Below are 27,820 nucleotides of genomic sequence, written 5' to 3'. Positions count from 1 at the left end.
ATCTTAGGCGATTTCAATGCCCATCATGATCTATGGCATTCAAACTTGCGGGCGGACAGTAGGGGTGAGATGTTGGCGGATCAAGTAGAAGAAACGACGTTCTGCACAACAAACGGAGACGCCCCCACACGTATGGTAGGAAGCTGTCACAGGTCGCCAGATATCTCAATCGTGAGCGCAGAACTCGTAAACTGCGTCAACTGGCAGCCGATGGTAACACTGGTATCCGACCACCTGCCCATACTTATTTCGCTCGAGCGTACCGCCGACTTCATCGTCACTGAAAAACGCACTTTCATAAACTTCAAAAAAGGAAAGTGGGAAGAATATAAATATTTTACAGACAACCGCTTTGCTGCCCTCCCTATCCCGACTGATGCCCGCCAAGGGGAGCGTGCCTTCCTTAAGGTCATTGAATCCGCATCGGCACGTTTCATTCCCGCCGGGAGAATTCCCGAAATCCGGCCCCACTTCCCGGCGGAGGCCGCAAACTTAGCGAGAAAACGTGACCTTATAAGACAGCTTGATCCAGGCGACCCCCAAATAAGGGATATAAATCAACGCATCAGATTGCTTGTGGATGAACACAAGCGGGCGAAATGGGAGGAGCACCTCAGAGGTTGTAACCTGTCTACCGGTGTGGGTAAACTTTGGTCCACCGTAAAGTCCCTATCGAATCCGACTAAGCACAAAGACAAAGTTTCCATCCCCTTTGGCGACAAAATGCTGTCGGATGCGAAAAAATGCGCGAGCGCTTTCTGCCGACAATATATAATGCATCCTACGGTCGACAAAGATAGACGGAGAGCCAATAGACACGCACATAAACACAAATTCAGCGCGTCACCAATCACCATCACCGCTAAAGAGGTTGAGGACGCCATTGGTCGCGCTAAACCATCCAAAGCAGTGGGCCCAGACGACATAGCCATGCCAATGCTTAAAAGCCTAGGGAAAGAGGGTTTCAAATATTTGGCGCATGTCTTCAACCTGTCTCTTTCCACCTTTGTCATACCCGAGAAATGGAAAATGGCCAAGGTGGTCCCGCTACTAAAGCCTGGGAAACCAGCTAACATAGGTGCGTCGTATCCTCCGATATCTCTCCTATCGCCAGTGGCAAAGACGCTTGAAGCCATTTTGCTCCCTTATTTCCAAGCACATTTGCAGCTAGCCCCTCATCAGCATGGCTTCAGAAAACTCTATAGAACTACCTCCGCGCTAAATTTCATTAGCACCCAGATAAATTGCGGTTTAAATCAATACCCCCACCATAGAACAGTACTCGTAGCGCTAGACCTATCAAAAGCTTTTGATACGGTCAACCATGGCTCGTTACTGCAAGACGTGGAAGGGTCTACCCTTCCCCCATGTCTTAAAAGGTGGACCGCAAATTATCTGGGTGGTCGGCAGGCATCGGTGCAATTTAGAAACGAAACATCAAAACCAAGGAGAATTAAACAAGGGGTGCCACAGGGTGGTGTCCTATCCCCACTTTTGTTCAATTTCTACATATCTAAGCTACCTTCACCACCGGAAGGAGTCACAATCGTTTCCTACGCGGATGACTGCACAATAATGGCCACAGGACCAGGCCAAAGATCGATGCGCTATGCAATAAAATAAACGGCTACCTCCCTGATCCCTCCAGTTTTTTCGCCTCGCGAAACCTGGCATTATCACCGACTAAATCTTCCGCGACCTTATTTACAACATGGACGTCCCAAATGTCAACCATTTTGAACATCCACGTCGATCGCACCACGCTACCGACTGTCCTACACCCCAAAATCTTGGGTGTGACGTTTGATCAGGATCTACATTTTGGTGAGCACGCAGCCGCAATTCTTCCGAGAATTCAGAGCCGTAACAAAATCATCAAATCCCTCGCTGGCAGTACCTGGGGAAAAGATAAAGAAACGCTCATGACTACATACAAAGCAATTAGCCAGCCGATTACGTGCTACGCGTCACCCATATGGTCGCCAAGCCTAAAAATTACGAGCGGTACCGTTAGCCGAAAAGAGAAGATATACGTAATAGTGTACCAAGGTGGAACCAGGAACAGGTGATCGGTGAAATTCGGCTGATTGATTCTTCGATTTACAAAAAAAAGTACATGGAATTTGTATTTATACATATTTGTATGTAAGTCACTGTGCTGCCACCTAAGTAATGCATGTATTGCTTTTCTTTTATGTAAAGGAGAGGAGATATCCAAAGCGAACCCATACAAGGTGATGGCAAAGCGAATTCAAACAATTCGCCGTGCTGAAGAATGTCAAGTCAAAAGAAAATTTTCATTGATTTCGATTAACTGACCTATTGTTGTACCAAACGTTGTATGGAAAATAATCAAGAAGAAGCAATCAGCTGTTGGGATAACAACACCTGGTACAGATTTTGACAATTTTAACACCGCCAAATGCGGATTGAACTTTATAAACCCGCTTCAGGTCTAGTAATCCTTCCAGCCACCCTAGATCGTAAGGAAGACGCAAAAATAAGTTAATAGAGAATTCTTTGTTGAGGTCATAGCAGATTTTTAGATGGAACTGGAGCTAACTGTACGCTGCTTTTTCGCTTCACTACACTAATGAAAATTTGAGCCTGAATCGCAAAACTTTTGGCATATGCGCACATCAAATTTGGTTTAAAATTCAATTTTATTTGTAAAAATTAAGCTTTGAAGTAGGTTTCAATTTTGAACGACGAAAGTCTTCAATTTTAATAAAAAAAATAAAAAAAAATGTGGTCCACCGGCACTTTATGAGCGGATGTGTTCTGGAACAGAGTGGTGTGCTCCACCCACTGCATTAAAAGCAGTTAATAGTTAAATTTTTATACATTTAGCAGCAAATTTTGAACTTTGGTCTTATTTTACAAACAGAGTCGTCCTCTGGTCGAGTAAAATCAATTGGCGCCATGGTATGGGGGTAACGTGATCGCCTATCTTAATAAAGGTTTTGGGTTCAAGGCCCATAAGTGCAACAAAAAAAGATTATCAGCGAAAATTTATGTGATTGCAGATGCCGTTTGGAGTCGACATATCTCTGGAAAATAAGATATTAACTTGGATTAAGTAGGAAATCCAGAAGTCAAGCACACTCTCGATGAACAGAGGCCTCTTCTAGAAGAGCTATTAAGGTTTTTTTATTACACTACCCTGATGAGGGGAGAATTAGGTGAAAATGACTGACATCAAAAACCGTTTTAACTTACTGGTGAATGTATTTGTATGTTTGTAGAAAAAAAGGGATAGCAAACGAATGCGCCATTGTATGATAAATTGGTTTCATTAATATGGACAAATTTGTGGCCAACTAAAACAAGTAAAGACGGGACTGTCTTCGGCTGTGCGGAAGACTTCATACCTTTCATGGATGGGGCTGAACAATAATCTTATCCCGTTCGTAATATTCAAATAATCGGGTGTATAAGATGTAAATATATAGTGAACAGAAATTTGAAATTTTAAGCTTCTAGCTGTTAAAATGGGGCAGAAATTACGAAAAGTTTCATATCTGAACAATCGGTTGTATGGGATACATACTATATATACGACCGATCTTTATGACTTTTTCAGTCATTTAATACGTAAGCATTTGGTGAAATGTGAAGCTTCTAGCTTTTAAAATGGGACAGAAATTACGAAAAATTTCTTTACTGAACAAACGGTTGTTTGGGATATATACTATATTGTAATGAATTTAGGAAAATTTCGCTTATTTGAAACCTTCTGCTAACGTTCGAATCGCTAAGCTGTTGAGTAAATCACTCCAATATTCTGTATTGCAAAATGGTCTTTATTAGACAATTTGGGGATTAGTACAATTATACTTCGCAACTAAAAGCGTTTTTAAATCAAACTGATTCGTCATGCCTCAGCTTGCGCTCTCTCTCGGTTTCCTAGTTCACCCATTTCTCTTAAAGTCTAGTACTATCGTGAACTTCGTGCTTCGTTGCCAACCATGGTTTAATTATGTACAGGTTGGCTCATCTCATCACCTGATTTTATTTATGTCATTGCATGGTCGAAGGGATTGTCAAAAGGAGATGGCAAATTCAAAATGAAACCAACACATTGGCAACACTTTACTTACACATACAAAAACTGCTAAGTTTTATGTTTCCACTCCATACCATTCGCACCAACCCCAATACACAGATTTTGACAATTTGAACAGACATATATTGTTGCTTTACAGATGAGCCAACTTGTATATAGTTGAACCATGGTTGCCAACCATATACCTGTATATTTGTAGTTTTTATCCATATGCGTGTGTACATGTGAGTACTACTTCGGCTGATGATGACATGCGTTTTTGAGTATCTGAGCTGCCTTGTATGTATGTCTAATGATGATTGATTTGTTTACGTACATACGAGTGGCTGCTTAGCATCGGCTTAGTGATGTTAGTACCGCTTAGCGATGCTAATATTCGTCACAATATATACCAACGATCTATACAATTTTTTCAGACAACAATGAATGCTCTATATGTAAGCATTCGGTGAAATTTGTTAAAATGTGACAGTAATTACGAAGAGCTTCTTATCTGAACAATAGGTTGTGAGGGATATATGCTATATATACGACCGATCTCATCCATTTTTTCAGACAACAATATGCGCCATATGCGAAAGCATATAGTGAAGTTTGAAGCTTCTTTCTGATAAATTGAGGAAGATAAGTGAAAAATCGGTTGTATGGGGGATATATGCTATAGTGGTCCGATCCGCCCGTTTCCGACAAATGTCCAATCGGACACCTAAATATACCCCTCACCAAAGTTTATCAAGATATCTCAAAATTTTGGGGACTAGTTTGTACACAAACACACAGACGAACGGATGGACGGATATGGCTAAATCAACTCAGCTCTTCATCCTGATCATTTCGGTATACTTATTGGTGGGTCTATCTATTTTCATTTAAAGACTTACAATTTTGCGATTTGTGACAAAGCTAATATACCATTTTATTTTCATGAAAGGTATAAATATAACGGACAGATTAATGATAATGGCTGATAAAGAAATTTGCACCCACAAAACCATCTAAACTTAAATTAATTATAAATAGTTGATTTAGTCATTGCTGATAAGAAGTTCAACGTGTATATCTGCAAATATTTTTGTATGGTCTAAAGTTCATTATGCTTTATGAATGACAACATAAATAAATGTATAATATGTATTTGTTAATACTAATAAGAACAATAATACAAATGCAGCACGGTGTACCTGTGAGGGAGTGCAAGGCCGATTTTCTCTTCAAACATGTGGTATTAAAATTGTTTTCCAACAAATTGGCAGATTTGCATGTTATCTCCCGTATCCTAAAACCATCTTCTGAAATCAGATGAATTTCACTGAGAAGCTTTTCATGTCAGAGATACACTTGAAGCCTTTGCAATGCTATAACAACAACAACATCAAGGGCTTGCAAAACCATTGTCGAAGAGCAACACCTTTTAGAAACATTTTTTTATATTTTTCGTGTTAGTTATATCTTAACTTAAGACGGGGATCATCACTGTACCTACACACCAAGTCAGCTTCAGATTATAGAAGATTAGATTTAGATTTCATTAGAACAATTTAGCAAAACAACAGATGTGAGTTCTCTGATCTAAATCTAATTCAGTTCCTCACAGAAAATGTTGCCATTATCGCAATGACCATACTAATTTAAGAAGATCATATGTAGATATCATATGTGTGTGAAATGCGTTCCCGAAATGACAAGTTGAAACGATGATCAAAAGGATTTCAGAAATTTTTTGGCATCTCTAAATGAATATATCATTGCTGCGGTCATAAAAACAGTTATGTTTTTTTCAGTAACTTTTAAGGAGATCAATAAAACTAATTTCTGGTGTCCTTTGCAAAATTTTGCAAATGTATTATTTTTGAAGTATTTTATGGAAAGTATGTTAATGATGTGTGAAGGAAAAATCATGTTTTTTTAACGTGATACGACGTGATAAATATTTGTGCCGTTTTATAGCACATAGTTGCTTTCAAACATGATTCAAATTTGCTTTTGGCGGTAGGAAAATGTATGCAATTTTTGTCGTATTTCCTCATATAGCTTACGGAGATACCCCCTTAAGCCCCTGGGAAGTGTAGCTTCATCAATTAGATGTATGTTGGAATGCCCAGGTTTCTGGGTATTCAACAGAAACTGTTTAGCATTTCATTTCTCTCCCTAATGAGGAGTACTCTCGCCTCAGGTGGTGTTCTGGGGACATAAGAAGCCAGCAGCGGTTCTGACGGCAGTATTTAGCAGGCCAGTATTTTCTCCAGTGAGTAAGCTTTAGGCTTGGCGACCATATCAAGGACGCGTAGCATGCAATGGGCCGGCCAATTGCGTTGTAAGTAGTAATGCGCGTTTCTTTGTCTTTACCCCAAGTGCTGCCGGCAAGAGACCTGAGGATTTTATTACGGCTCTGGATTTTTGGTACAATTGCGGTTGCATGCTTTCCAAAATGTAGATCCCGGTCGAACGCCACACCCAAGATTTTAGGGTGTAAGTCAGTCGGTAGCGTGATGCCGATTTCGGGATCAAATAGATTATATTGCACTGAATGGTGGGTGATAAACGCGAGACCGCCTCCATTTCCGCTCTCGCGATCTACGTGATCTTCCCACTTAACCCGTCACGGGTTAATTGTAGAATTCTGAAATGCAATGGGGAAACGTCGTGAATCTGGGGGTAAGTGATGGGTGACTACGTCTGAGTTGAGGGAGGCCAGGACGCAATTGCTGTTGTTGCTAAGGCGCAGAATACGGGTCGCCCTTGGGTGTCAACAGCAAGAAACCACAAAAGATTTATAAAAGTTACGAAGACGTCGGGTTTTGGGGTCAAGCCCAGAATATCCTGTCCGATGCAACCATCCCTTGCACGTGACACACTGGCAAAAGTGTGACCGCCCTAAACAGATTCTTTTCCGGCAAACCCCGAGTCGCTCCGGTACATAGAACCGGCTTCCTTAGGAACCGTCAATTTCTTCGTATTCTTCCTCGTCCTCTATTTTTACAAACAAGCCAGTTTCTTCATTAAGAATGCCATATTATTCCATATTTAGATTAAAAACAGAAATATCTGTGGAGATGGCTAAACAATATTTACCTTTGCATTGTCGACTTCCATTTGCATCCGAAAAAATAAAATTGTAGAACCTACATAGTATATACAGTATGTATTTGTTTTATACTGAGTTGAGCAGAGCTCACAGAGTATATTAACTTTGATTGGATAACGGTTGGTTGTACATGAATAAAGGAATCGAGATCGATATAGACTTCCATATATCAAAATCATCAGTATTGAAAAAAATTTTATTGAGCCATGTCTGTCCGTCCGTCCGTCTGCCCGTTGACACGATAACGTGAATAAATTTTGAGGTATCTTGATGAAATTTGGTATGTAGGTTCCTGGGCACTCATCTCAGATAACTATTTAAAATCAATGATATCGGACTATAACCACGCCCACTTTTTCGATATCGAAAATTTCGAAAAACAGAAAAAGTGCTATAATTCATTACAAAAGACGGATAAAGCGATGAAACTTGGTAGGTGGGGAACTTATGACGCAGAATAGAAAATTAGTAAAATTTTGGACAATGGGCGTGGCACCGCCCACTTTTAAGAGAAGGTAATTTTAAAGTTTTGCAACTGTAATTTGGCAGTCGTTGAAGATATCATGATGAAATTTGGCAGGAACGTTACTCCTATTACTATATGTATGCCTAATAAAAATTAGCAAAATCGGAGAACGACCACGCTCACTGTTAAAAAAAATTTTGTTTAAGTCAAATTTAAAAAAAAAATTTTATGTGTTTACAGTATATAAGTAAATTATGTCAACATTCAATTCCAGTAATTATATGGTGCAACAAAATACAAAAATAAAAGAAAATTTCAAAATGGGCGTGGCTCCACCTTTTTTCATTTAATTTGTCTAGGATACTTTTAATGCCATAAGTCGAACAAACATTTACCAATCCTTGTGAAATTTGGTAGGGGCTTAGATTCTGGGACGATAACTTATTTTTGTGAAAAAGGCGAAATCGGTTGAAGCCACGCCTTGTTTTTATACACAGTCGGCCGTCTGTCCTTCCGCTCGGTCGTTAACACGATAACTTGAGCAAAAATCGATATATCTTTACTAAACTCTGTTCACGTACTTATCTGAACTCACTTTATCTTGGCAAAAAAAATGGCCGAAATCCGACTATGAACACGCCCACTTTTTCGATATCGAAAATTACGAAAAATTAAAAAAATTCCATAATTCTATAATAAAAAAAAATGTAAGGCGCGATAACCTCCTAAGAGATCTAAGGCCGAGCTTCTCTTCCAATTTGCGTCGTGCTCCTCTTGATTTTTCCCTATAAATTGGCCGGACGGGACCTACATGTTTTATGCCGACTCCGAACGGCATCTGCAAGGCAGATGAGTTTTCACTCAGAGCTTTTCATGGCAGTAATACAATCGGAGCGCTTGCCAGACACTGCCGAGGGGCGACCCCGCTTAGAAAAATTTTCTTCTAATTGAAAAATCTTATTTCTAAAATTTTGATGTTGCTTTGCCCGGAAGTTGAACCCAGGGCATACGGTGTGATAGGCGGAGCACGCTACCATCACACCACGGTGGCCGCCGATAATTCTATACCAAATCTAAAAATAGGTATGAAACATTGTAATTCGATTGGTTTATTGACGCAAAATATAACTTTAGAAAAAGCTTTGTAAAATGGATGTGACACCTCCCATATTAAGTAGAATAAAATGAAAAATTCTGCAGCGCGAAATCAAAAGCCTTTGGAATCTTGGCAGGAATACTGTTCGTAGTATTACATATATAAATAAATTAGCGGTACCCGACAGATGATGTTCTGGATCACCCTGGTCCACATTTTGGTCGATATCTCGAGCGAAAGGACAAACTGTCGACTGTGTATAAAAACTGGGCGTGGCTTCAACCAATTTCGCCATATCGTCATAGAATATATTCCCCTACCAAATTTCACAAGGATTGGTTAATTTTTGTTCGACTTATGGTATTAAAAGTATTCTAGACGAATTAAATGAAAAACGGCGGAGCCACGCTCATTTTGAAATGTTCTTTTATTTTTGTATTTTGTTGCACCATATCATTACTGGAATTGAAAGTTGACATAATTTACCTATATACTGTAAAGATATTAACTTTTTTTTTAAATTTGACTTAAAAAAATTTTTTTTTTTTAAGTTGGCGTGGTCGTTCTCCGATTTTGCAAATTTTTACTAAGCATACATACAGTAATAGGAGTAACGTTCCTGCCAATTTTATCATGTTATCTTCAACGACTGTCAAGTTACGGCTTGCAAAACTTTCAAATTACTTTCTTTCAAAAGTGGGAGGTGCCACGCTCCTTGTCCAAAACTTTACTAATTTTCTTTATCCGTCTTTGGTAAAGAATTATCGCACTTTTTGGATTTTTCGAAATTTTGTAGTCCGATTTCGTTCATTTTAAATAGCGATCTGAGATGTGTGCCCAGGAACCTACACACCGAACTTCATCAAGATACCTCAAAATTTACTCAAGCTATCGTGTTTACGGACGGACGGACGGACATGGGTAAATCAACTTCTTTTTTCGCCCAGATCATTTTGATATATAGGAGTCTATATCTATCTCGATTAGTTCATGCCGTTACGGATTGCTGTTATGCGAACAAAGTTAATATACCTACTCTGTGAGCTCTGCTCAGCTGAGTATAAAAAACGGCATGCCGAAATGTGGGCTCTATATAGTGATAATAAAATATGCAATAAAAAAATTTCAAAAAAAAATACATAACTGTTTTCGTTGACGCGGCGACGATATGCTGACAGCAGAAGCCTCGGTTACAGTTTAACGCAAAAGGATTGCGTATTAACTCTGATTAGTATATTTCAATTATTTATTAATTTCAAGAGTCCTTGCCATAACGCAAGCTAAATTTACAAAAATTTAAAACTTTAGTTATATTTTTGGCATGTTTTCGGCAATATCTGTAAATTCCTACAAAAAAATGAATGTAATTTTTTCATGTTTTCTGCAACTAAACATTTCATCTACATATGAGGCAAACTATGAGCTATTTCTTAGCCAATCTTGAGGCATACTAGGTTCATAATTATGGTACAATGGTGTGAAGATGATAGCGCGCAAAAACAGCACGAGCTTGCAGGGGCTGTGGGAAGTGGTCTCAAACCTTAAAAGGGAAGGCGGTACTAAAAGTCTCAGTATAGATACCATGCGTGATGAAGTCGGAAGATTGGTTGTGGACGAACACAAGCGGGCGAAATGGGAAGAGCACCTAAGAGGTTGTAACCTCTCTACCGGTGTAGGTAAACTTTGGTCCACCGTAAAGTCCCTATCGAATCCGACTAAGCACAAAGACAAAGTTTCCATCGCCTTTGACGATAAGGTGCTGTCGGATGCGGAAAAATGCGCGAGCGCTTTCTGCCGACAATATATAATGCATCCTACGGTCGACAAAGATAGACGGAGAGTCAATAGACACGCACATAAACACAAATTCAACGCGTCACCAATCACCATCACCGCTGGAGAGGTTGAGGACGCCATTGGTCGTGCTAAACCATCCAAAGCAGTGGGCCCAGACGGCATAGCCATGTCGATGCTTAAAAACCTAGGGAAAGAGGGTTTCAAATATTTAGCGCATGTCTTCAACCTGTCTCTCTCCACCTTTGCCATACCCGAGAAATGGAAAATGGCCAAGGTGGTCCCGCTACTAAAGCCTGGGAAACCAGCTAACGTAGGTGAGTCATATCGTCCGATATCTCTCCTATCGCCAGTGGCAAAGACGCTTGAAGCCATTTTGCTCCCTTATTTCCAAGCACATTTGCAGCTAGCCCCTCATCAGCATGGCTTCAGAAAACTCTATAGAACTACCTCCGCGCTAAATTTCATTAGCACCCAGATAAATTGCGGTTTGAATCAATACCCCCACCATAGAACAGTACTCGTAGCGCTAGACCTATCAAAAGCCTTTGATACGGTCAACCATGGCTCATTACTGCAAGACCTGGAAGGGTCTACCCTTCCCCCATGTCTTAAAAGGTGGACCGCAAATTATCTTGGTGGTCGGCAGGCATCGGTGCAATTCAGAAACGAAACATCAAAGCCAAGGAGAATTAAACAAGGGGTGCCACAGGGTGGTGTCCTATCCCCACTTTTGTTTAATTTCTACATATCTAAGCTACCTTCACCACCGAAAGGAGTCACAATCGTTTCCTACGCCGATGACTGCACAATAATGGCCACAGGCCCAGGCCCAGAGATCGTTGAGCTATGCAATAAAATAAACGGCTATCTCCCTGATCTCTCCAGTTTTTCGCCTCGAGAAACCTGGCATTGTCACCGACTAAATCTTCCGCGACCTTATTTACAACATGGACGCCCCAAATGTCGACCATATTGAACATCCACGTCGATGGCACTACGCTACCGACTGTCCTACACCCCAAAATCTTGGGTGTGACGTTTGATCAGGATCTACATTTTGGTGCGCACGCAACCGCAATTGTTCCGAGAATTCAGAGCCGTAATAAAATCCTCAAATCCCTTGCTGGCAGTACCTGGGGAAAAGATAAAGAAACGCTCATGACCACATACAAGGCAATTAGCCAGCCGATTACATGCTGCGCGTCACCCATATGGTCGCCAAGCCTAAAAACTACCCACTGGAAGAAACTACAGGCCTGCCAAAATACTGCTCTCAGAATCGCCACGGGCTGTCTTCTTATGTCCCCAGAACACCATCTGCATAGTGAGGCGAGAATGGGGAGTAGGGAGAGAAATGAGATGCTGAGATGCTGGGAGAATCAGGGAGAGAAATGAGATGCTGACCAGAAACCTGGGCATCCCAGCAGACATCTGATTGACGAACCAGCACCGCCTAGGGGCCTAAGGAGTCATCTCCGTAAGCATTTTGAGGAAATACGGCACCTGAGAACCCAGCCGTATGAAGCGAAAAACACAAGCAGGTCCTTGGTGAACTCCATAGACAGGCGTCGGACCTTTATGTCGGGAATTTCCCGGTGAATCCAGTACTTGAAGAAAAATATCCAGAACTCGCGGAAGAGGAACGCATACTCCCCAGGGAAACGCGTGTCACTCTTACTCAACTTCGTTCTGGATACTGTAACAGGTTAAACTCTTACCTATGCAGAATCAACCCCGTCATACAAAATGTATGCCCCGCTTGCAATGTGTCCCCACATGACACCAACCATCTCTTTAATTGTAATGTGGAACCAACGCCTCTAACACCCCTTTCCTTATGGTCCACCCCTGTTGAAACGGCAAGTTTCCTTGGACTCCCGTTAGAGGATATTGATGACAATTTGTGATCGGTCGCGGCTATTAGGTGGGGCGAGCATTGCTACAACAACAACAACAAGTCGGAAGATACACTGCGACTTCTGCAGAGTCAGAATCCGAACATACCGACACATGATTGAAAGCTACTTACTGTGTCTCGGCCTACGGAGGAGGCCAGCTCTAAATCCTCCAAATCAGGCATATGATAGTAGCTTGGCAAAATATCCTCGGATACAGGCAAAATTTATACACTACTCAGGTAAAAAAATCCTTAACATAACAATCCTAATACGCTAGAAGTGGGCGAAGTCGAAGATGACCTTGAAAACTTTAAGCCCAAGGATCAAGAGGAGGACATACAAGTCCCGACAAAGGTGGTTGCGTTTTCTTCGTGCATGTTAAGGAAGCAGCTGCATTCACATGTGCTACCTTATTACACTACTGAGGATCCCACAATGGTGGCCGTCGAGCAGAAGAATAAGCATGCATTTATTCTGCCATCCTGCTGCGCCGATGGAGTGCAAGACGTTAGTACAGGGGGAAGGGCGCAAAATGTGGTTGATCAAAGGCGCGGATGCAAATGCGCACCACAATGCATTAGGAGAAGTATATAACAAATGAGAGCGGCGAATCTCTATTCTGCAACATCCTGCAAACCAATTTGCAGATAACCAACAGGGGAAGAGTGCCTTCATAGGTTGGTCCAAAATTCAGCTTCGTTCTTGAGCTCTGAGCCATGCGTATATCAGCCTCATCAAAAGAGGATAAAGAGGGGGGGGGAATTAAGACATCTTGGGTCAACGAACTGAACTAAATTCCAGAAAAATGTAGAAACAAAACTGGATCAACCCAAAGAGTTCGTCATTTTGGTGGTACTGGAGGAGTCCAATGACTTCCTAACAAAGGTGAGAAATGTTTAGGCTGGCAAAGGTTGCGGAAAGTGAAGGGTGCCGAGACAGGCATAGGGATCTGTTGAGGATCTACCAGCGTGACACAACATGCGTATACCAAAGGCAAGTCGGTAGACACTGTACTACAAAGGGTGGTAATAAACTAGATAGAGCCCTGAAATATAAAAAGCATGCCTTAGAAATCTTCTTTCATAATGCTTAGCATTACGGGATCCCCGAACACCACCCCAATGGCTGCTCTATATACCACGCTGCAAATTCCCTCTGTAGACCTGGTGAACAAGAACATAGCGTTAACAAGCGTGGACCCAAGTGCGGGGCTGCAAAGTGTCGAAGATCATGTGTAGGATTTACAACCTTAGGACCGTATACTCATGACGGATATTCTGACTGGGTACTGCCTTATGGCGTCACATGCTTTTAATTAGGCTTGGACAGTGGTAGCAGATTTATGTAGTGCGGGTTGGAGGAGGAAACTATCCAGCACGTTCTGTGTTCATGCCCTGCTCTTGCTAGGTATAAGAAGTGATATATCTGTCAGATATAGTAGCAGGAAGTGACATTGGCCTAGAAAGCTTCTAGTATTTGCAAGAGCAGTTTTTTAATAACATAGGTCCTGATTTTAGATAGGGTTTTTCAGTTTGGTCTTTGAACAAATGTCGGGTTACACAACAGACTCATTAAGTCTATGTGGAGTCCGCATGGACCGGTCAGTCCAACCTAACCTAACCTAATGTATCTACAATGAAGAAAGTGTTGGGAAATCAAAATGTATTTATGAATTAATCTCTGTAAAGATCCAAATGTGAGATAGTACACATCATTAATCGAGGTACATTTCTATAGTACCTCCATATTTTCTATAAAGGCAATAATACAAATGTTATATTTAGCATTTACCTCATGGTTGAAAAAAAAATAAAATAAAATTTCAGAAAAGCAAAAGAAGTATGTATAACCTAATCCAGTGCAACAAAGACGTAAATATAATAAGAACCAAAAAAAAGGTAATGAAAAACATTATCAACTGGCAATGAGATCAAAGTGTATCGAAATTCAGAGTATACAATTTCATTCAGTATAATTTAGGAAATAATTTCTAAAACATAATAATTAACTATGTAATCGGCTAAGTTAAGGAAATGCCCCATTCCAGGGACTTTTTCAAATATATCTTCTCTTAACGAGGTTTCGGAGATATACCTGCATAAAAGTTTTATTGACAAATATTTAATCGGATTTCAGCTTATGAACGCCCTATCACCGAATTTGTTTGGAAACACTCTATTTCAGCAAAATTTGTATATCTTTTGAGATAACATAAATTATGAAACAATTTCTTAATTAAGTTCTGAGATCAGGCGCTTTTGAAAAAAATTTATCTCATATTTTGTACTCAACCTGTTTTATGTATTAATACATATTTATATGCAAGTCAGCAACTGTATATACATATGTATAGATGTATATATGTTTGTAAAAGTAAATACGGTCACAAATGTTACCAGACCGTTGCAGAACGCCTTTTACGTCCCTCCGGTGCCGAGAGCTTATGAATCTACCGCTGCTGATGATTGCCTTCAATCCATGCTATCTGTTGTCTCTTCCGTCGAGATTATTTAACAAACAATAAATATATAAAAACTAAAAAAAAATATTACCAAAGAAAGGCAAGAAATAAGAAAAAATGAAAAGCCGAAATTGAAAAAAAAAAGAGCAAAATAGAGGGAGAGGGAGAGAGAGAGACGAAGAAGGGCATAAAAAGCATGCGAGTTAGAGCTTCACAGGAAAGCTGGGAATAGAGCAAGTGCAAGAAGAACGCGTGCAGGTGCCGAAAAGACACTAATTTACCACATCTTTCGTGGAACATATTGGCTACCCAAAAATTATTTTTTCTATATATCATAAAAACGAGAACAAAAGCGACCAACTAAACTCATTACAGTTATATGACTTTAAAACATAGATGGGCAAAGTGCACTCATAGCCCCACTAATACTAAAAATTTAGCAATAATGCAAAATTATGTCAACTGATTTATTTTCACAAAAGTTTCCATTTCTCTCATTCAGTCTATGCGAGGTCCTTACGGACAGGTGTTCTAAAAATTTTAGTTAAAATCAGTGAAAAATTTGCCGTTAACACAAAATTGTTTCCAACAAAATTCAAAATTTAGCACAACATGCCCAAATATATCTTAAAACTAATGACCAATAAAAGATCAAGATTTTCTCAATTCCTGAAATCCGTTTCTGGTTTGAATTCAATTATGCAGACATTTTCTTTAATCAAGTCCCTTAAGAATTCAGAAAAAAATATTAACTCACCGTTTTCGAAATAATATTTTGTACACACTTTTATTTAAGTCTTGAAAGTTTTCACGCGCACACAAAAACAATTTGTTTATCACTCCGCTGTGTTTAAAGGATGTTTTTTTTATAAAAAAAAATTACCTTGATTGCTGTTACAACTTAAAAAAATGTTTTTATTTCGTCGCTTTTAATGCTTAAATTAATTTTAAAAAGTTTTTAATTCAAGCTTTCTTCATACAGATCACACAGCTTCTAAATCCATCTGAATAGTAACACGTTCAAGCCAAATTTGTGTCGGCACAATGTTCCGCTTGCTGTTGATGGTCCCCGAAAAGTGTATGTTGATTGGAACGATTGAACTTGGATTTGAACTCACTTTGTGCTGCTTCGGCATTGATAAAAGCATCGGCAAAACCATCGGCACCGACTCTCTCTGGTGTGCTATTAGTTGGTGTATCAAAAGCGGCGCTAAGCTCGCCTAACCGCTACAAGATGAATGCTCTGCTGACTTTCTCATAGGTACGCAGTCTTCCAATCGTAAATCATCACACATTTGTATGTATGTATATTAGGGTGGGACAATTTGTATGGTGGCCGATCAACCTATACCGCGAGTTCTTAAACTATCGTGTACGTGGACTTAAGGGTTCTATAACTTTGATAGATTGTTTTTTTTTTTTTTTTTTTGGCATAAAGGAGTCGAGTTAGATATGAAGTTCAGCAGGAAAAATGTTTTGAATAAGCAATGCCCGTCCGTCCATCTGTTAAAAAGATGACTTTAGCAAACATTTAAGTATCGTTATGAAAATTGCTATTCTGTTTTATCTGGACCTAGACTGAATTGCTATTAAAAATGATATCGAACAATTCGAAAAACGGAAAATTATTAATTCATTACCAAATACCGAGTACAAGTAGTATGTGTCAGCTTTCGTATTTCGTTGTTGTAGCAGTGCAATTGTGCGATCACTCACAAATTGTCACCAATGTCCCTCAATGGGAGTTCGAGGAAGCTTGCTGTTTCAACAGGGTTGGATCAAAGAGATAAGAGTGCCACGCGTCTCCCTGGGGAGGTTATTTTCCTCGATTTTATAGACGAGTTATCGGTTTGTTATCGAAAAATTATCGAATATATTTGAAACTGCTATCTATATGTATGTTATCAAAAAGTTATTGAATTCTTGCCGAAGAACTATCGATTTCTTCTCGGAGTGTTACCAATTTCTTATCGACGCCTCATCAGTTTGTTATGATACAGGTAGCAAGAAAACTACCATAAAAAGTCGATTATGCATCTGCAACTTGTCGATAATAACCCGATAAGAAACCAATAAAACCTCGCTGTCGATAAGAGGGCGATGTCTTGTAAAAAAGTTTGAAATGATTAGTTTGTTGTGTACTGTATGTTTTGATTTGATTTTAAGCCCTTGGCCAACTTATCACCGTTTCCAGGAGGAAGCTACAGACGTTAATGCGAAAGCGTAATATGCAAATGGGAGCAGCTGGTGTTACATGTGAAGGCGTAACCTCGTCCTGTGGATATCGAAATGAGAAAGCGTTAGATGAAAGTTTGAAATAATTACCCATATTTGAGAAGTCAGCTGTAAATGGGACTAATCGATTGTAAATGCGAAAACGCCATATTGATATATGAAAAGGCAATTGTAAATGAGGGAGCATCAAATCAAAATGCCAAGTAGTCATTTGAAATTTAGAATATGCATTTTTGTAAAGAGCTTTACGCATATATAAGGGAGCATTTCCGTAGAACGATGTAGCATGCCGATATGCTCGCGTGCAGTGCTTTTTAGATACGGTTCCCTTCCATTCATTCACTTACGGATCTACATAAATATTGCACAACATATGTAAATCCATCCCGCTTGTCGGCGGAATAGTAATATGTCCCTGCACCTATGATTTTTTCTTTTGCGTTAAGTGTATCGATGGATTAGAATTGGAGTGTGGTTCTTAGTACAGCATTTCTGTTTGGCCATTTGAAGCATCAGCCAGCGCTGACTAGGTTCTCGAATGGCGTGGAGTGTTGCATTTTTGGCCGCGATGGACTCCTAAACTAATGAACCGATTTTGAATTTGTTTTGCACCTGCTAAACAACCTGCTTATCAATAAAAAATATAATAGCGATTGATATCAAGTATAGCACATCACCAGGCCCGTCGAGAGGGAGGGAGGAGGGGGGGGGGGGGGGGGAGGTTTAGAGGGGGCGGCGATTTAGAGGTACTATGACATTTTTTTTTATTCAGGAGAGTCTTTAGTTGTGTATAGGGTAATAATGAGAAGAAATTGAACCCCCAGTGTGTTAAGGGGTCAGGATATACCCGCGGTAGGTATGCGTGTCGTAAGAGGCGACTAAAATACCAGATACAAGGGGCTGCGCAGCGCAACCTTTCAGGTTGCCAGCGCAATATACAGCTTCTCCAAACCCAATTGTCAACCTCACCTATCCGCGGCGAATCCTGTTTCACTAACAGACGAGACTCTGCCGACCCAAGCTCCTCATGGAACTTGGGGGTCGTGGAGGGAGGGATGATGACCTGAAGGTTTAATGTGGCCATATAAATCGTTCCCGAGATGGTCGGGCTAGCACCTTAATGGTGCTGTGGTACCGGAACGTACCGGATCCTTTGCCAGATCCATCACATCGATAACACTCCCCAAAGTCTTCGGGGAGCAACCTTATCGCTACAACAACAACATAAGAAATTGAGAGAAGAGAAAAGAGAAAAGGAGATTGAGAAAGAGATACAATGAGACGAAGATGGAGATAGATGAAGCGAAAAAGACGGAGGGAGGAGTGAATAAAAGGATTAGGAAAAAGTGAAGAGGGGGAGGGCAGAGTCAGACGGAAAAGGCTTATTAAAATGTATGCAGATAGGCCAAATTTAGGGCAGGACAACGTCTGCAGGGTCTTCTAGTAAATTAATAAAATAAAAAAGATAAATACAAGTATTTGAGCGATTTATCATGTTTTCCTACAAAGTTACGGGACGGGACCTATTTGTTTATGCCGACTCCAAACGGCAGCCGATGAATTTTCAGTTTCTCATGGCAGAGATACACTCGGAGTGTTTGCAAATTTACTGCCGAGGACGACCCCGCCAAAAAAACTTGTTTTCTATGCCTTTTTTTACATTTCTTATTTGATATTACTTTGTCCGGGACTTGATCCCAGGACTGTCGTTGAGGTAAGCGGAGCACGCTACCACCACAGCACAAAAATAAAATTCGAAATAATTTTAAACAGTTAAACTTACTTCGATTAGAAAGAGAATGACTATAACGAAAATGATTCAGTAATTGGCATTTAAATCACGTCACACTAATAATAAAATATTAGGAATCAACTTCAATTCCTGATATGGGCTTGAAACTAGGAGCTTCAATGTAGTAACGCATATCCACTATACCACGGAGGTCATAATAACCACGGAATCATTCGAAAATTCTGCTACTGTGTATATATGGACTACCTCTAAAGTGAGGCTTCGTTGCTTATCATTATATATTGATTTTGTACACATGATAAGAAATCTTTTAGCGTGTATGTATGTATGTTAACATAACGATTAGTGAATTCAAACGTTATCAATAATATTTTGAGTCAAATATGAATTCGCTTGTGATGGTTCAGTATTTTTTTTTTTACTTTTCCAGGCTTAGTAAACGTCTAAGGTTTGTTTTAAGCACAGCGCCGCAAAATATATTTTAGTCTATCAGTAGTAAAATTTTCAAAAATGTTCACGTCAAAACATAAATTCAAGCAAATGGTATTTTGCTTTGGTACATATCAAAACAATTTACGCTTTTCTTCAACAAAAGGTAAATCCGAACATACAGCACTATATGACTTTCATCTAAAACACGGTGGAAAAATGGTGAATTTCGGTGGTTTTATATTACCAGTGCAATACTCAGACCAGAGTATAATCGCATCACATTTACATACGCGACGTCATGCCTCCATATTTGATGTATCGCATATGGTACAAACATATGTGAGAGGTAAGGATGCGATTTCGTGTCTGGAATCAATTTGTACCGCAGATATTAGAGGTATGACTGACGGTAGTGGCTCCTTAACTGTATTCACCAATGACACTGGTGGTATATTGGACGATTTGATTGTAACGAAAGTGAATGACAAATTAGTATATGTTGTCTCAAATGCTGCCATGAGATCACAGGATATAGAGATTATGAAACAAGCGGAGGTAAGTAACAATAACGGACATTTTTATTTTCGAAGACTATACAAGTCTGTTATTATTTTTCCTTATAGGCGAAATTCAGTGCAGATGGCAAAGATGTGTGCATTGAATTTTTAACAACAGAGAATCAATCCCTCATTGCTGTACAAGGGCCGGATGCTGTCAAGGCATTAACGCGATTATTACCAAAACCTAAGATTTTAGATAACCTGTATTTTATGCATACTGTCGTCAGTGAGGTAGCTGGTGTGCCTAATTGCCGCATAACACGTTGCGGTTATACTGGTGAAGATGGTGTAGAGATTTCAGTGCCATCAGAACGTGTGCAGCATGTCGCCGAAGCGTTTTTAGCTGATAATGCCAATGTAAAAATGGCAGGCTTAGGCGCACGTGATTCATTGCGTCTAGAAGCGGGTCTCTGTTTGTACGGCAACGATATTAACGATCAAACTACGCCTGTGGAATCTGGTCTTGCTTGGCTAGTTGGTAAAATATTATTTTACGTATGAATGAAGCAATTGAAAATAATAATAAAAACAACAAATTTCAGCTCATCGCCGGCGTAACGAGGCAAACTTTCCTGGTGCCAGCATAATTTTGTCTCAATTAAAGTCAGGCTCAACACAAGTAAAAAAACGTCGAGTTGGTTTGAGTATGCAAGAGAAGGAGGGAAAACAAACTCCACCAGCCCGCGCAGGTATAGATATTTATTGTCAAGATAAACCAGTAGGTAAAATAACAAGCGGATGTCCCAGTCCGAGTCTTGGAAAAAATATTGCAATGGGCTATATTGCTGAAGTTTTCAGAAAGCCCGAAACTTTGGTTCAATTAAAAGTGCGTGATATTTTATATGATGCCACGGTCTGTCGTATGCCATTCGTAAAAACCAGTTACTATGTTAAACCGAAAATATAAATAAACTTAGAAAATAAATAACAATGCTTATTGTTGCAGTACGTCTTCACGTCTTGCCCTCCTTTGACTCCAGTCCGACGTACCAAAAATTACTTCATACTAAACTGTCCATATTCGTCCGGAAAAATGTACATGAAAACTTCCTAATTTTTTGTTTTTGTGGTGTTTTTTTTTTTTCATTTCTCAGAACTATTGCAAAGAAACGGTACTAGTTGTAATTCTGTACCCTCACAGTGCTTTCAACTGTTTTTTATTCATTAGTTTAAATACATATAGCTAAGACTTAACGCTGTAGAAGGTTACAAGTGTGGCTACCAACTGCTCCGTTCTGCGTCCCTTAAGCACGAGAACGGAGGAAGTTATTTTGCCTGTAGTGCGAAACCGTCGCCTGGCCTGATTATCTCCCATTTTTCAGCAGAGTAGCTTTCACGAATATCATGACAAAATAACAGACTTGTACTTAGAGCTAATTGGCCTTGTTGTTTTAGGCCTACCTGGAACGGATAAATCAGCTGCGAAAGATTTTATGGTCGCAATAGACTCGAAGGGCTTACCGAACCACTGCCGAGCGCTGAAATTGTTTTAGAACATTTTTTAAGGTTGTTGTTGGTAGTTGTCCCGCCATTCAGTCGGCGATATTTGGCTAGTTAGTCGCCACCGCGGAGGCTCGTATAAAAAGGCTACAAATAATAGCGCAAAACTTCAGCCCTCCTTTAAGTAAAAAAATATGGTGCCTTGATATTCACAAACCCGTAATTTATTTTAAATTTAGTAGTACTAATTTTCCACGCATCAATTTCATAAGTGTAGATAGACACTTATCATTCCATATAAGTTTTTAGTGCATATGTGCATACATGTAAAAAAAACACAGCTAATGTGTTGTTGTTGTTGTAGAGATAAGGGCACTCCCCGAAGGCTTTGGGGGTGTTATCGATGTTGATGGTCCTTTGCCGGATGCAGATCCGGTACGTTCCGGTACCAAACCCGACCATCTCGGCAACGATTTGTTATGACCAGATGCGACCTTCTTGGCCATTCCGCCCTCCCACCTCCTAGATCTATAAGGAGTTCGGGGTCGCCAGAGCATTGGCTATTAATGAAACAGGATTCGCCATGGATAGGTGAGGTTGACAATTGGGTTTGGAGAAGGTATATATTGCGCTGGCACCCTGAAAGGGTTGCGCTACACAACCCCTTGTATCTGGTATTTTAGTGGCCTCTTACGACAGACATACCTACCGCGGGTATATTCTTACCCCCTAATCCGCTGGGGGTACAGTTAATGTGTGGGTATCACTTTTCAGCACGAAATTTCTAAAAAGTGATGCTGGGTGGTAATGGGTTAATCGTTAGATGTTATGTATGTACATATGTGAATATGTTTTTGTTGAATTAAATATTGTCATAGCGTAAACAATACGTGTTGTTTTTGTTGTTAACAATCGCTTCGTTATTCAAATAACAATAAGAATAAAATTTTACAAATAAGCAATGATTTATCATTTAAGGAAAATTCAACTCGAAAAATCAGAAATAGAAGCGAAAATTTTGCAAAAATAATTATAAATTTGTTTACAGTTTGGCAGTGAATTGCGGTCAACTTTTCTCTTGTTCTCCATTGAGACAATAACATGAGAGAGTGCATGTGAAATGTATGAAGGAAATACCGTCGAATTGTAAATCAGGCGTGAACGTTATTGTGAATGATAACCAAGAGTGATATCTTATCTGTCAACTGCCTGACAGGATGTTCAATATGGCTACTTTTTAGCGTTTTGACAGGGTGTTCAATATGGCGGCGCATATCTTCAGCGGGTGATAGAAAGAGATGCAGAATGAGATAGCGATAGTCAATTACAAATCAGGTGATCCAATCATTTTGGAATTTTGACGTCTATGCAGAAGATATCACACTTAGTTATCATTCACAATGGTGAACGTTGTCGCGTAATGTTGGCGACGTCAATATATCGAGCTCCCTTGCTAGCTAATAATTGGAGCATAGTGGTTGGGCTTATGAAAATTACAAATATTCAGAACTTAGCAACAAATGATATTTTTTCTTTATAGGGACAACATTTTAAGTGCGTGTTATCTAAAACAACTTTTCCTTGGATAGCTTAAATAGTTACCTTGTTGAATAGTGTCAAATATTAGGAGTTTTCCGGTAATTTGTTTAACAAACAATTGCATAACTACTTTGCAAAAGTTTGCAAATTTAAAGTGGAATTATCATTTCATTTATTGGTCATAACTTCGGAACGGGTAAAGACATTTTAACCATTTTTGTTTTAAATAAATCGAAGAACTCTATATATTAAGGACAGCCTTTAAACAATATTCATGCCTCATCTGCTCCTAAAAATTAAATGTAGCTAATTTTATGCAAACATATGTTCACATCGATATAAAAAATAAAAAATTAGTAGCCCCATATGCTATAGAACAAACAAGAGGGTTTCGAATGCCACCTAGAACAATTTGATATATTTTTCCTTAAACGATTTCTTTTCACTTGGTGTCGGCGTAAAAAATGTAGGTCCAATCTCGCCAATTTGAAGGAAAAATAAATAGTAGTTTAACAAAACTAAAAAAACACGCATCTATACCTAACCGAACTAAAAAATAGAAAATAATTTTCAATTAAAAAGAGTTTATATAACAGTAGTAGAAGGTTAAAATAAAATTATAATAAAATTTAAGTTATTAACAGAATAATTTAATTCAGATTAAAAAGCGTGGGGTGCATTTGACTACACTTCATTTCTTTCCTCTCAGATAGTTGCCAATAGAATGATTGTAACATTCAATATCAAGCACCCCACGCTTTTTACTGTGAATTAAATTATTCTGTTAATAACTTAAATTTTATTATAATTTTATTTTGAGGTGATTAACTATAAATGATTGTTTGAGCTTCTACTATTGTTATATAAACTCTTTTAAATTGAAAATTATTTTCTATTTTTTAGTTCGGTTAGCTATAAAAGCGTGTTTTTTTAGTTTTTTTAAACTATTATTTATTTTTAATTTTTTAGTTCTAGTAATTTTAAAAGTTTTAGTCGAGAGTGATGAAATCTCGAAACGCCAGCGGTCCATGGATGAATCCAACCGCACGGCACCGAAAAGGGCCAAGACGCAGGGAGGCTGGACGCGGTCTTTCGCCGAAAAAAAGATCTGCCGACCCTTGGCATTATCGACGAGAGCAGAGAAGATGGCATGATCCCGAAACAACAAATGAAGTGGATCGAGGCCGCGCTAGCTACGGTGGCCGTTAAGGTTAAGAAAGACAACCCTGGTCCACCGCCATCTTACACCGATGCAGGGTGGTTCCTGGGCAATATCAAGCTAATTGCCTGTGACGACGCCAGGTCGATTAACCTCTATAGGGCCGCCGTCACGCTGATAGGGGTGGTATATCCGGGCGCGCGCAACAAAGTAGTGGAGCATTATCGGGGCTCTCGGCTCCACTCCAGATTCCGTTACATACAACCATGGATACATTGGTACATAGATAGATACGGTCCAAGCTAATAAAGCGTGTTAAAAAGGGCTCCAGTATGCTCTTTCGTAGATGTGTCATGCATCCACTTCTATCGCTAATAAAGGAATGCGATTTTCGCATTATGTGCAAGGTTTCAAATCTATGGCCATTTGGGGTGGTCATAAGTTCAATTGACCTTATGTCCGTTAACCTTATGTCATCCCACCATCACATTATTGCATTTTCATCGAGCCTTGATACGTGTGCAAAGTTTCAATCAAACTTATGGCCATTAAAAGTAGTAATAAGGCCAATTGACCTTATGCCCGTTGACCTTATGTCACCACACCATCACATTAATGCATTGTCATCGAGCCTTGATACGTGTGCAAAGTTTAAATCAAATTTATGGCCATTCAAAGTGGTAACAAGGCCAATTGATCTTATGGCCGTTGACCTTATGTCACGACACCATCACATTAATGCATTGTCATCGAGCCTTGATACGTGTGCAAAGTTTAAATCAAATTTATGGCCATTCAAAGTGGTAACAAGGCCAATTGATCTTATGGCCGTTGACCTTATGTCACGACACCATCACATTAATGCATTGTCATCGAGCCTTGATACGTGTGCAAAGTTTCAATCAAACTTATGGCCATTCAAAGTGGTAATAAGGCCAATTGACCTTATGGCCGTTGACCTTATGTCATCACACCATCATATTAATGCATTGTCATCGGTCCTTGATACATATGGAAAGTTTCAAATTAATCAAACATCTAGAAATCGGTGAAAATTAAGCTCAAAGATTCCGTTACATACATATGTACATAGATAGATACAGGCCAAGCTAATAAAAGCGTGTTAATTAAAAAATAAAATAATTAAAAAAAATTTCTAAGTTAAACGGTTTTATTGAAAACAATACTTACATGAAAAAATAATACGAAAAGCTAGAAAATAATTAATTAGGTCCTAGGTACTAGTCATCAAACTCCTTATCAATCTAGGGCGTTGATCAGACAATTAAATAAAAGCGTTGGGCGCGTGAAATTTCTAAATATGTGAGGCGTAGCATAACCTGATTAAGGTTCAGTTGGTTTTACTTATGACTATCAATAGAAATATGACGCGTCCAACGCTTTTATTTAATTGTCTGATCAACGCCCTAGATTGATGAGGAGTGTGGTGACTAATACCTAGGACCTACCTAATTATTTTCTAGCTTTCCGTATTATTATTATTTCATGTACGTATTGTTTTCAATAAATCCATTTAACTTAAAAAATTTTTTTTAATAATTTTATTTTCAAGTTTTTAGTCTTTATTTAATTGCCTATTATTTCTCATTCTATTTAGTTCATTTAGTGACTCATTATTACAAGGACTCTTTCCGGACAATTTGTTACAACCTAAGTCCTCAAGACATAATCCTTCCAAAGACTTACTCGACTCTGCGCCACGTATGCTTGTCCCTCCTCCAACTCCAAAATATTTTGATGTCACTTCTACTGGACTGTATGTAATATTTGTTCCAAATATGAGCCAAATCGGGCATCATAGGTCGCTTTATATTCATGTATTTATTATGTGTTCCAAATATGGACCAAATCAAATCGGACCACAAATACGATTTTTGTGAATATCTCGATCCTTGCGCCACCTAGCGCCGATTTTTTTTAATAGGTCGCTTTCTATTCTTGTATGTCTTATGTGTTCCAAGCATGAGCCAAGTCGGACAACAAATACGATTTTTGTGAATATTTCGATCCATGCGCCACCTAGCGGCGATTTTTTTTCACAGGTCGATTTCTATTCTTGCATGTATTATGTGTTCCAAATATGAGCCAAAACGAACCACAAATGCGAACTTTTGCGAATATCTCGATCCATGCGCCACCTAGCGGCGATTTTTTTCACAGGTCGATTTCTATTCTTGCACGTATTATGTGTTCCAAATATGAGCCAAATCGGACCACAAATGCGAATTTTGCAAGATTCGTTCAGAACGGCCTGTCAACTCAAGCTAAATAAAACCGTTTAAAAAGGAGTACGACGCAAGTTTTAAGAGATTTTTTTGCTTTGCGCGCTTTCAGCAAACACAACATTTGTTGATTCGAAACATGTTTCCGTTAGCTGTTTATTTACAAAACATATATTATCCCATATTCCAGGTCCACATTTAGATCAATATCTAATAAAGAAAATAAATTATTTAAATAAAAAAGATTATTTGTAAATACACTAATGAATACTTTTCTTTTGATACCGTTATTGCGTAAATGCATTCAGGGATACACCTGGTCCACATTTTGGCCTATATCTCAGAAACTTGTTGATATATATCATGATTTATAGGAAGGCTAAGTTCGGGTGTAACCGAACATTACATACCAGCTGAGAGCTATGGAGACAAAATAAGGGAAAATAAACCTAGGGTAACCCAGGAATGTGTTTGTATGACATGTGTATGAATTGGAAGGTATTAAAGAGTATTTTAAGAGGGAGTGGGCCATAGTTCTATAGGTGGACGCCTTTTCGAGATATCGCTATAAAGGTGGACAAGGGTTGACTCTAGAATTTGTTTGTACGATATGGGTATCAAATTAAAGGTATTAATGGGGTTTTAAAAGGGAGTGGTGGTAGTTGTATATGTGAAGGCGTTTTCGAGATATCGACCAAAATATGGACCAGGGCGACCCAGAAGGTCATCTGTCGAGTACCGCTAATTTATTTATATATGTAATACCACGAACAGTATTCCTGCCAAGATTCCAAGGGCTTTTGATTTCGCCCTGCAAAACTTTTTCATTTTCTTCTACTTAATATGGTAGGTGTCACACCCATTTTACCAAGTTTTTTCTAAAGTTATATTTTGCGTCAATAGACCAACACAATTACCATGTTTCATCCCTTTTTTCGTATTTGGTATAGAATTATGGGATTTTTTTAATTTTTCGTAATTTTCGAAATCGAAAAAGTGGGCGTGGTCATAGTCGGATTTCGGCCATTTTTTATACCAATACAAAGTGAGTTCAGATAAGCACGAGAACTGAGTTTAATAAAGATATATCGATTTTTGCTCAAGTTATCGTCTTAACGGCTGAGCGGAAGGACAGACGGTCGACTGTGTATAAAAACTGGGCGTGGCTTCAACCGATTCCGCCCTTTTTCACAGAAAACAGTTATCGTTCTAGAATCTAAGCCCCTACCAAATTTCACAAGGATTGGTAAATTGTTGTTCGACTTATGGCAGTAAAAGTATCCTAGACAAATTAAATGAAAAAGGGCGAAGCCACGCCCATTTTGAAAATTTCCTTAATTTTTGTGTTTTGTGGCATCATATCATTACTAGAGTTGAATGTTGACATAATCTACTTATACACTCTAAAGCAGGGATGCACCTTAACGTTAAGCTAATCGTTTATCCAAAAATTTCCACCGTTTCCGTTGAAACACTTCGAAATATTATCGATAAAGAAATTATCAAGATAAATTGTATCTCGTTTTTAACCGAAACGAAAAGCCTTCGTTAACGTTAAAAACGTTAACAAAAACGTGATACTTTATGTTT

General features: G+C 39.1%; 2 protein-coding genes across 8 annotated transcripts in view; one reads left to right on the top strand and one right to left on the bottom strand.

The window, feature by feature from the left end:
• Positions 1–15,970, bottom strand: part of Jabba (jabba) — a 29,813-nt gene extending 13,843 nt beyond the window's left edge. For 2 of the 7 annotated variants that reach the window (XM_067776600.1, XM_067776599.1), the window contains exon 1: positions 15,627–15,969. The gene's annotated coding sequence lies outside the window, so the exon portion shown is untranslated. Of the gene's footprint in view, positions 1–15,626 lie in introns of all 7 variants that reach the window. The other 5 variants (XM_067776601.1, XM_067776602.1, XM_067776605.1 and 2 more) reach the window with 3 other exon arrangements.
• A 3,313-nt stretch (positions 15,971–19,283) lies between these two features.
• Positions 19,284–20,802, top strand: LOC137247185 (aminomethyltransferase, mitochondrial). The gene is made up of 3 exons (XM_067778287.1): positions 19,284–19,844; positions 19,913–20,327; positions 20,392–20,802. The coding sequence occupies exons 1-3, from the start codon at positions 19,368–19,370 to the stop codon at positions 20,754–20,756; spliced, it is 1,257 nt and encodes a 418-aa protein (XP_067634388.1). The 5' UTR covers positions 19,284–19,367; the 3' UTR covers positions 20,757–20,802.
• Positions 20,803–27,820: the final 7,018 nt, after the last annotated feature.

This window comes from Eurosta solidaginis, chromosome 3, assembly GCF_040869045.1.
Source record: "Eurosta solidaginis isolate ZX-2024a chromosome 3, ASM4086904v1, whole genome shotgun sequence".
Classification (NCBI taxonomy): domain Eukaryota; kingdom Metazoa; phylum Arthropoda; class Insecta; order Diptera; family Tephritidae; genus Eurosta; species Eurosta solidaginis.
The sequence above is the reverse complement of the archived record's forward strand: the minus strand, read 5'-3'. Positions and strand labels throughout refer to the sequence as shown.